General features: G+C 43.6%; 1 protein-coding gene across 1 annotated transcript; it reads right to left on the bottom strand.

Moving 5' to 3' along the window:
• Positions 1 to 2,042: 2,042 nt before the first annotated feature.
• Positions 2,043 to 9,969, bottom strand: SLC30A1 (solute carrier family 30 member 1). The gene is made up of 2 exons (XM_079762191.1): positions 8,751 to 9,969; positions 2,043 to 6,846 (listed from the first exon to the last, which is right to left on the bottom strand). The coding sequence occupies exons 1-2, from the start codon at positions 9,364 to 9,366 to the stop codon at positions 5,939 to 5,941; spliced, it is 1,524 nt and encodes a 507-aa protein (XP_079618317.1). The 5' UTR covers positions 9,367 to 9,969; the 3' UTR covers positions 2,043 to 5,938.
• Positions 9,970 to 10,943: the final 974 nt, after the last annotated feature.

Raw genomic sequence — 10,943 nt, 5'->3', positions numbered from 1 at the left:
ATTAATATTACGGTATCTTCTTCCACCCTTGGCATGCCTCAATGTCCAAACACCTTTGAATGACTACAGTGTACTAGTCTCTGTGCTAGATCCTGATGAAATGTAGATGACCACCCTGACCTCAGTTTATACTCTAAAAGGGAAACAGGTTTGTAAGTAAGCAAATGCAGGTGTAATCGTTAGCAAATTTAAAAGGGGGGAAAAAGCTATATAGGCTATATATAGAGTGGGGGGTGGGGAGAGGGAGCAGGGACAAGGTGGTCAGTTCTGAAGGCTCAGAAATGCCTATGAAATTTCTTTAAAGTGTTGTCACTGACCTTGAGTATCTTCATCGAATTCAAAAGCAATGGCTCTTTATCCACACGTGAAATGCATAGTATATGTAATTGTTCCAGCGAATGTTGGCAAATAGTTCTTGAAAGACCATACTGCCAGAGAATTCTTTTCTGAACACTTACTACTAAAAACAGTTTCTATGTTATAATACACTAGACGCCCGATGCACGAAGATTTGTGCAGAATGGGTCTTCCTTACCCTGGCTGCAGCACAGCCTTTGCTCTGGCCCTGAGCCGCCTTTCCTCCTTCCCACGCTGCCCAGAGGCCCAGAGGCCCGGAGTGGCTGGGGCGGTGCGAAACACCTGCGTCATTGCCATGGCGACGAGGCAAGCATCCTGCCCCTGGCCGCCTATGTATGCAAATTAACCCACCATCTTTGTTGGGTTAATTTGCATACTCACTCCTGACTGGCTGGTGGGCATCATGAAGGTACAGTCAACTTGCATCTCTCTCTTTTATTAGTGTAGATTTATTAGCATAGATAACAATCCATAAAGTCTCATGATGAGATTAAAAAAGTTGACCAACAGCAGTTTTACTGCTGACTGCATCTATGCATTCTGATTTCAGATATGTTAAAGTATGAACACAGCATATGTGTGGAGCCAACAGGAATGTATGTGTAGAGTGGGCATGCGTATTTGGGCTCTTAGCAGTGAATACCTATAGTAATTGATTTGTCTCTTTGTCTACTTCCCATTCCAAACCTATCCTGTACAGTGCCTTTTCCACTTTCTCACTTTTCCACTCAAAAATTGATGGCTTCCTCCATTCCCATAAAACCAAATTCAAACCAGATGCTAACCTTTTCTTTTACTTTCCTACCACTCGATTCTCAACCATCTATGCTATTATTCCATGCCCTTACCTTTCAACCCCTACTCCTCCTTTCATTTTTAACCTACAGAAATCCTCTCCAAAGATTTTTACCTCCTTTGGAATATCTCTACTGCACTTCTCAATTCTATTATCTACTGCCATTTATTGTCAATTGATTTTTTTAACTGTTTATCTCCTAGCTAGAAGTATAAGCTTTTTAAAAAATATTTTTTTATGAGACTACAATTATGATAGTCCTGAACTCATATAACCAAACTAATGTACTCTTAACAGTTCCAGATGATTATATAAGTAAAATAGTTAATAATCCTTGTTAGTAACCAGGCTTACAAATAAGCAATAGCACGTACAAAAGGTAGATTAACCTGTAGCTGCACTAATTATAAATGCTTATAAAAAATTTCACAGACATTATTTCATGTGGGTGAGCCTTTGCACTGTTACCCTTTCAGTTTTCATTGACATTTTTGCCCACATTTGTTTTCCTCCACACATCACTGTCTTTTCACACAACCTAGTCATTCTGTCCACTAGCAACACTGCAATTTCCCTTTCGATGCCTAAAGTCCAGTCCAGTGATGGCGAACCTATGACACGCGTGTCAGCACTGACACGCGTAGCCATTTCTGATGACACGCGGCCGCATGCCGAGGATGAAACATTTGCTGCTCCCGAGGATGAAACATTTGCGACTAGAGTCTTGGAGTTAGTTTTTCCCTCAAAGTGACGCACTACCCGAGTTATGCTCAGTTTTTTGGCGAAGTTTGACACACCAAGCTCAAAAGGTTGCCCATCACTGTTCCAGTCTCTTCTACATAACCCAGCCTAGCACAGGAGGGGAGGCCACATGCACAAAATAACCAAGTAGATATTTAAAAATTAATTTATTTTTCTACTTAACGTTTAATAAATGAGAAGAAACACAGTAGTCTGTCTCATAAAGAACACATTTATAATACATAACGAATCCATAAAGCCTCATGATGAGGTAGGAGGAACAGCTTTGGAAAACAATGTACAATCATAGAACACACACACGGTTAGGTAAAATGTTGCAGCACTGAAGACATCTTATGTGCTTCTGCATTTAATGAGATGACAGTAGCATTTCACTGCCACACCTGGCCCGCGGGACAGGCGATGGCAGACCCAAAACAACACAACATGGAAGTTTCATAAGGAATCACGGAATACACAGATACACTTCATTGTGCTGTTTCAAGGCAGAACCCTAAGGTGGCAATTTGTGTCCTTTTACAAATAACCACACATTAATTTTATGTTACATTCCCTTCAGCATCCCTTTGCCAAAGACAATGGACCATAACATTTTTGGTTTAAAAGTTTAAGCTGAATGACATACAAAAAGCTCTTGTGCCAGTAAGAATGACTGCCCAATATCCCAGCGCCTGCTAGTAAAACCAAAGAGCATCGCCACACAGTATTGGTAGAGCTACATCAAAATAGTGCTATTACAATTTCAGATGGTCAAACACTGTACTTGACGGTTTCAATTTAAAAAACAAAAAAAAACCCCTTTACCTTCCCAAACGTTTTAACACTGTTTTATGACTTAACTGAAACGCTATTAAAATAAATATATCTATAATGTAGAATTATCCTCCACATTTATGTATGTGAACATCTTAAGACAGCAGGTAAATGACATATCATTAAAATGATATCTGCTTAGAAACAGTAAAAATCTCCAACTCAACACCAGTTAGCCTACTAAATACTTCACATTAGCTTTCATAGGCCTTCTCCCTCAACTTTCAAAAGTTCTAGATTAACTGAGGCTGTTAACAAGATACAAAATGTTAACATAAGTCTCCTACCTATTGTGATTTTCCAAAGGTGGTCTGGGTGGAAATTTTTCCTACCTAAGTTACATACCTTAGTTAGTCAAACATTGTTTTCTAAAATGTTAAAATACATACAGCAAAGTTTTTTGACCTTTTTTCTTGTAGGCTCCAGTCCTTACTTTTACAATGCATATGCCCTTCAAAAAAGAACAAAAAAAAAACCTAACTAAACATTCATCTAAGCTACAAGGTGACAATGGAGAATTAAATCTCTCTCATCACTAAGGCTGCATTTGGCTTGGAAAAATTTCTGGATTGGTTTTAATTCAGGTACATGCAGCACCTCCTTCTCACTAAACCGAGACGACAGACAAGTTGCTAAACACATTCTAAATACACTGATCTCGCTCAAATAGAAAAGAGCCAGCAGGAGAGGTACACCTCCTAAAACTGACGCCCTGTTAGAAAACAGCATATTTAAATATTGGGCCCACCTCTCCGAATAACTCAGGGTATTCCCTTCATTTTCTTTCAAGAAGGAATAAGCTACTTTAGAAAAGACACCTAAATCCCACAATACTTAAATATAAAAGCATTTTTTTAAAGATGCTAATATAGCTAAAGATGGGTTAGAAAGTGCATTGTAAAGAAATAAATAATTCTCTGCCAAAACTCAAAAGGTGAGTCAATGCCCACTGATTTTGCTATTATGACGAAGTCCTTTGAAAAAAGAGAATCTTCCTATGGTACCACTTTGCTACATACAAGCTCCTTAGAAATTATGAAAAGCGAAATAACTGAAACCTAGAGTTTGTAACCTTCCAAGTACTTGGAGGTGGGGAGAAGAGCCCTTGTCCCAAGCTTATACATCATTTTAAAAAATCCTCATTCGGTTGATGTCTTACACATTATACAACCTTTTAAAAAGAGACCCAATAGAGCATTTGTAAAGAAAACCTCATTGCATGGAATATATTTTACCAGTTATCCTACTGTATCATTACTGAAATGTTTCTATAACAAACTGTTTTGAGATCTTAATGTTTTGTAGTTTAAAGTGTTAAATCAGGAACATACATGATACAGTACAATTTGAAGCTTTCTCTTTCTTTTATTCATCCATACAATGAGGGAATTCCCCAATTTCATGTTTAAAAAGAAATTGTAAAATTTAAAGTAACTACCAATTTAGGAATCTAATTCCACAATATCAGATAAGAGTATTAAAATGTCAAGATGTATTGAAAATTGGCAGGTTATGGTTTTGGCCCATTAGAGTAAATGTGAACTTACAAACTGTGTTCCTAAAATTACCTCATTCTCATTGGAAAAATCAGCTGTTCTTAAATAGGCCCATTGCCAGCAACAGGCTTCAGCTAAAAAAACCCCACACCATCTACCACAGAAGATCATCCCTTTAAAAAGTTAACTGTCAAAGGCCAGCGTGTTCATCTTAAGAAACATTAAACGATGAATTATTTCAAAGCCCAAAAGGTAGCCATCTTAAAAGTAGTCATCTATAAAAGTCACTGAAGTAGTCAGGATACCTTGTTGCTAGAAAAATAGAACTATACATGATAACTGATATTAATATTCACCCTTTTGAGGACAAAAATCTAGTTTCTTCACAAACCATAATCCCTCTCTATCAAGAAAAATACCACTTAAATACCCTTAAATAACAATTGTGTATAGCAACAATAAAATAACGAAGAACAATTTCCTGTGTAGATATTGCGGCCTCTCCCAAAATAAGCCACTATTGGAAGATCTGAGCATTGTCAAGACAAGATAACTTACAGAACTTAATGACTGATTTTGCTTTAACTCATATTGCTTTTTAAGAATTTAATATCCAAACTGTATTCAGATTTCTTTGTTCTCCCAAGTCAGTGGCTTTTGGCAAAAAAACAAGCATTTGCTGGTGGTGTTTGAAAAGCTGCACTTGAATCCATTCATGATTGGTCACTATGAAATGACTTTAACTCCGGAAAGTCTTTTTTTTTTTTTTTTTTAAAGATTCTATTAGTAAGCTTGCATTTAACATGTAATTATTAGATTGAGTTTAATGTCCTTAAAAACATTTACTGAATATATGTGCTTCTGATGCCAATCTTTCAAAGCAAGTAATGCTGGTGAACACGTCCATGTTTTAGACTAACTTTGGTAAGAAAAAACACGTTCAAATTCTCAGGATTTAGAATGTAGTCTCAATATCAATTTACAATAACCTAAATATTTAATTTGGTAAACTTTCTTCCCTGCTCTTACTCCCCATATGCCCTATTTTGTGTAAACTATAGTTCAATTTGTTAATTATATCTCACTGTTTATTAGAGCAATACTCAGCAATATAGAACACAGGATAATAACTAACCTTTAGTATGATAAATACCCCAAGTGAAGAAAATAAAAACTTTTCCTAATAATATCCATCAGTCACTCTTAAAATATGCTGCCACTATGCTATATAATGATCTTAAAGAGCAAGTAAATATTAAAGTATCGAAGGAAACAAAGTTGTTGGTGATATTTTAAGTTCTAGCAATTATAATTTTAATAAACAAAATATAACACTGGGGGAAAAGAAAAGCAGAGAAATTCCAGTAACAATTTTAATTTATTTATCCCCCTAATTAATTTTCACCATGGCAAAACTGGAAATCAAATGTCATTATGTTATATAAGGTTTATACTTACTTTAAACAAAATGTAACATAGTGTTAAAACTGGCTTTTCAAAATTGTTACAGCATAGCTGTACTCTGCACTGAGAATCACAAATTGTCATACAGAAGTCTGTTAAACAGTCCCATTATGTTCTTACAAAAATAGAATTAAACTGTGTGACCAGACAAAGACTTCAATTACACTACTTGGCAAACTTAGAATTTCAGTGGAGTCTTTTCCCTCTTGCAGTTTAAAGCAAAAGTCAAATATCACATCTTTTTCAAGACTCACAAAGATGATTCAGGTTGTTTGTTTGGCATCTTTTTAATGTCTATCACAACAGCAGGCATGTTTTCAGCTTGAGTCCTGGGTTTCTCTAGATTTTCACTAAGTTCTAAACAAGAAATGCTAACTGTTGGGGCCTTTTCTGTATCCTTTTCAGAATAGGCTTGTGGCCGAGTCCCACAACATTGCTTCAAAGCACACTGAGTTCTGCAGGCAAGTTCACATGGGACTACACTTGATTTAGAGCCTACACTAGCAAATTCGGGCTGAATGGTAGTTGCGTGAATTCCGTGATTATGAAAAACATCTTTAATGGATTTAGCCACCTGCATGTATGATGTTGGATCTTCACATTTTATGTGAGCAGTGGCAATGATTCTGCTTCCAGCAAGTTGCCAAACATGTAATTCATGAACTTCCTCAACTCCTTCAACTTTTCGAAGTTCTTTTATCAAATTTTTTATATCAATTTGTTTAGGAACAGTTTGTAGAAGAATAAGAGCAGATTCCTTAAGTAATGGATAAGTTGTGTAAAGAAGTATACAAACCATTACAATACAAAGAGTTGGATCTAAATACAGCACCCAGCAAGGACCAGCCTCAAAAGCTGTTCCTTGAGTACTATTGATTATTTCTACAAGCGCTTTGCAGGGGTCAGCGGTACACGGGTTATCACAGAACTTCCCTTCAGGACACCTTTGCCAATAAAAGTAAAAGACCAAGGCATTCACTACTACAATCACCGAACCCAAAGCATCTCCAAAGACATGCAGAAAAACTCCACGCATGTTAAGTTGTCCAGCCTTTTGAGCATCATCAGCTTCATCTTCCAAATCCATATTGTCAGCTTCTCTGATAACATTCCCATTCACTTGCACATCTGTCGCATTAGTTCTGGACTTTTCTGGATCTGCAAAGAAATACAAACTTTGAATCCAATCCTTAAAGTGTTTATATAAACATCCTTGTCTAATTCCATTCAAGTAAGGAGGTGACATTTTTTCCTAAAACATAACTTTAAAATGTGCTTGGGGCAATTTAATATAAACTGACATACTGGGACCATGCCAGGACAGAATGGCCAGAGCTAAATAAAGTCATTAAGAGGATAGTTTCCCCATCCTCCCAACCACCCTACCTCCCCCCACTCATTAAAAAAAAAAGTTCAACTTTTGTGGAGATGGGGTCCTGTGAACATTCTGCTAATCTTTTTGGCATATAGCAAAACTGAATGCTAACACCCCACATCAAATGCAACTATGGATAAGTCTAATACAAAGGCTTGATTTGACACAGAACTTTTTGTCTTTAAGGAGTTAAGGTTCACTTTTAAACGTTTATTATGAATATAAATGATAGTTTCTTGGTACAGAGGATTTAGAAACTGACAAATCAACAATAAAATGTTATCAAGGATCAGAGTAACCTCAGTAAAAATTGCAGCTAATTGATCACTATGTACCCTACTCGTTTTTAGACTATTTTTAAAGTGTACACCATGATGACTTATTTCTATACATTATGAAAGAACCCCCCCCCCATTTATTTAACACATCCATCACTTCATATATTTATCTTTGTTTTTTTGTTTGTTTGTTTTGGTAAGAACACTTAAGTTCTACTCTCAGCAAATTTCAATTACAGAATACGTGTTATCAACCATAGCCACCATGTGTTACACAGCTCCTCAGACCTTATTATCTTACAGCTGGAAGTCTGAACCTTTTTACCAACCTCTTCCTATTTCCCTCTGTAACTCTTAAATCAAACATACCGATCTGTTAAAACACACACACACACACACACACACACACACACACCAGAGCAGCTTAATTTTCTTTGGAATAAAAACCCTGCAGAATAGGAGTGAAAGGAAAATTCAATTATCTACTAAACTTTTTCAATATACAATCTGAATTTCATTAACCTAATATCCTGCATCTTCAAAACAAGGAAAACTGTCTATGTAGTATCATGCAACCAGGTAAATAAATACAAATGAGAGAAAAAAATGGAAGGAAATACAAGCTGTTATTTTTGAGCTTGGGTAGTAGGGCATTCATTGGTTGATTCCTTTCAACATTTACTTTCCAACTTCCTTTCAAGAGCACTTATGTTTAGAATGAACAGCATCCATTAAAAATAAAAGATGAAAAATTACCATCACCTTTAGTGTAACTGAAAAAGTCCTAACTTTAAACATGCCTAAACAGGTCCCAAGTCTCGGATTCTCAGAATTCGGGTTTAGATGTTACACAACTAACTGAACCATACCTTGCTGTTCATAAAAGAAACCTGAGTTCTGGAAAGTCAATGGCAAAGCAGCCCTGAACACAATATCCAGAAACTTGTTCAAAGGGCGTTAAGAACCACCTGGATTTCAAACAGCCCACGACTAAGAACGAATGGCTGATTGCCTCCGTTTCCCAAGAGGGTCCAGAAACTGAGTTAGGAAGCATCTTTGCTCCTTTTGCTCCTTTAAAAACCCAGATTAGACAGTCTCTTGAAAAGATAGCCTGTTAGGACAGCCAAGTGCGGTAAGCGCACTGCAGAGGGCTGTCGCCCACCTACCCCCCCCAGACGCCCCCCGCCCCCGGGGGGCTGCGAACACCTGCGCAGAAAGGGGTCCTATTTGCACGCCTTCCCCGGCGGGGGCGGGACCCGGAGGGAGCGGGAAGGCGGCGGCTCGGCGCCGCGCAGACCGACTCCGGCACCAGGGGGCGTGCGGGGCGTGCGGGCCATCCCGCCCCGGGGCCCAGGCTCAGGTCTCGGCTCCCCAAACCCAACCACCTGAGGCGGCGACTCTCTCCTCACCTGTCCCGCCCAGTTTGAGCCCGTTGGAGTTGCTGCTCCCGGCCACCAAGGTGTTGGTCTCCTCCTGGTCGGGTCTCTGGTCGCCCGGGCTCCTGTGGTCGCTGTCCCCGGCCACCAAGGGGCGGCTGCTCTTGCCGCGCACCCCCTTGGTGTGGCCGTGACCCCCGTGCGAGTGGCCGTGGCCCGAGTTGTTGCCGAAGCCGCTGTGATGGTGGAAGAGGCACAGCCCCAGCACGTTGACCACCAGCCCGGCCACGCCGACCGCGAGGACCACCAGCGGCTGCTGCATCTCGTGCGGCTCGATGAAGCGCTCGATGGCCTCCAGCAGGATGGCGAAGCAGAGGCCGGTCAGGAAGATGGCGTTCACCAGAGCCCCCATCACCTCGGCCCGGATCCAGCCAAACGTGTTCTTCTGGGTGGCGTGGGTCCGCTGGGCGAAGCGCTCGGCCACCAGCGCCACCACGAGCGCCAGCACGTCCGACAGCATGTGGAAGGAGTCGGAGAGCATCGCCAGCGACGCCGTCACCCGGCTCACCACCATCTCCAGCACCATGAACAGGAAGGTCAGCAGCAGCATGCACAGCAGCCGGCCCCGGTTCCGACTCCAGCACCCCATGGCTGCGGCTCGGGGGCCCGCCGAGCGCGGCCCGGACACTTGGGGGAGGCGGTGGCTGGGAGGCGCCGGGGGTCGGTCTAGGACCTGGTGACGGAAGGAGGACGGCGCGGGACTCTCTCGGTCCGAGCCGGGCCGCTAGGGCCACCGCTCAGGAGCCTCCGGGATCGGAAAAGGGGTTCAGCCGCCGAGCCCCCGCGCCTGTGGGCGTCCCCGGCGGGCCGGCAGCTTGCAGCTCCGCAGGCGTCGGTCCTTGGAGCCGAGGCGGAGGCCCGGCTCAGCCCCAGCAGCCCCACACCTGCAGTGGAGCGGCGGCGTGGAGGAGCTGGGGTTCCCGGAGCCCGGGGACCGGGAGCCCGACCCGAAGCAAGAGCTGGTGGGAGGCGGGGGCGGGCGATAGGCAGGTCCGCGCTGCGAAGGCTCCTAGCATCTGAAGGCTTTCCGCGCAGGTCTCTCCTCCGCCGGTCGCCTCCGCTGTGGCTCGGATCGAGAAGCCGACGCCGGGGAGGCTAAAAAGGCGGCGGCCACAGCAGCTGCACTCGGCCCGGTGTCGGGCGCCTGCTTCTCCCCCCAGGCTTTGCAGACGGTTTACAAAAAAACTTTGCTTTGCACTCGGAACCCCCGTTTTCACACGGACCGGAGTATGACAAGGATCCGACGCCCCGCCCACAAGGCCCGGCACGCGTCCCCATTGGCTAGGGCCCCCTCACGACAGCCGCCGCGTCCCGCCCACCCGCGCTCACTATTGGATGGAGTCTCGGCGGGGCAGGAGGGGGCGGGGCCGCGGCCCCGACAGATGGGGCGGGGCCTTTCCCTCCGGGAGCCGGGCGTGGGCTGGGGGGCCGCGGCCGGGTGCAGCAGCGAGCGTCGTGGGGGAGGGTAGGGGGCGAGGGCCGCGTGCAGCAGCGGGAGGAGGAGGAGGAGGGGCGGGCTGGGCTCCCGGCATTGGGCGAGACCCCCTGCTCTTAGCCTGCGGGTCCTCGCAGCCCACCGCCCAGCGCACACCTGCGGGGTCCCGGCAGCAAACAGACTTTGATCCTGGGAGCCGAGTCCACGTGGGGCGGGCCCCGCGGCGGCGGTGTGACAGAAGGCAGCCTGGGAGGGTCCGGGGAGGGTTAGCCCCCCGTGTGGGGGCCCTGGGGTGCGCCTTCCCGTCTGAAGAACCTCGATTAGGCCACAGACTCATAAACACGTTAACTTGTGACCACCCTCCCCAGCACCGAGCTGAGGAGTTAGTTCTTCGGGGCGGTCCTGCGACCGACCGAGTCTTTGTAAACGTTTCAGTCTAAAGCAGATCACCCCTCTCACCACCATCCCTGGGAGACCTTATGTAAAATTAGACATTTCTGTCATGATTATCTAAGGACAATTTAGGGTCGGGACTTCAAAGCGGGAGAAACCTGGGTTCTGGTCCTTTCCCACCAGCCAGCTATGTGAATTTGGGCAAGTCAGCTAATCTTTCTAGACTGGCTTCTTCATCTGTCAAGTCAAGGATTGGACAAGAGGGATTCCCAAGGTCCCTTCTGACTCTAAAATTCTAAGGCTCTATGATTTAACAAACATTTTATTTATAGACGACA

Source organism: Cnephaeus nilssonii (assembly GCF_951640355.1).
Source record: "Cnephaeus nilssonii genome assembly, chromosome: 21".
Taxonomy (NCBI): Eukaryota; Metazoa; Chordata; class Mammalia; order Chiroptera; family Vespertilionidae; genus Cnephaeus; species Cnephaeus nilssonii.
The sequence above is the reverse complement of the archived record's forward strand: the minus strand, read 5'-3'. Positions and strand labels throughout refer to the sequence as shown.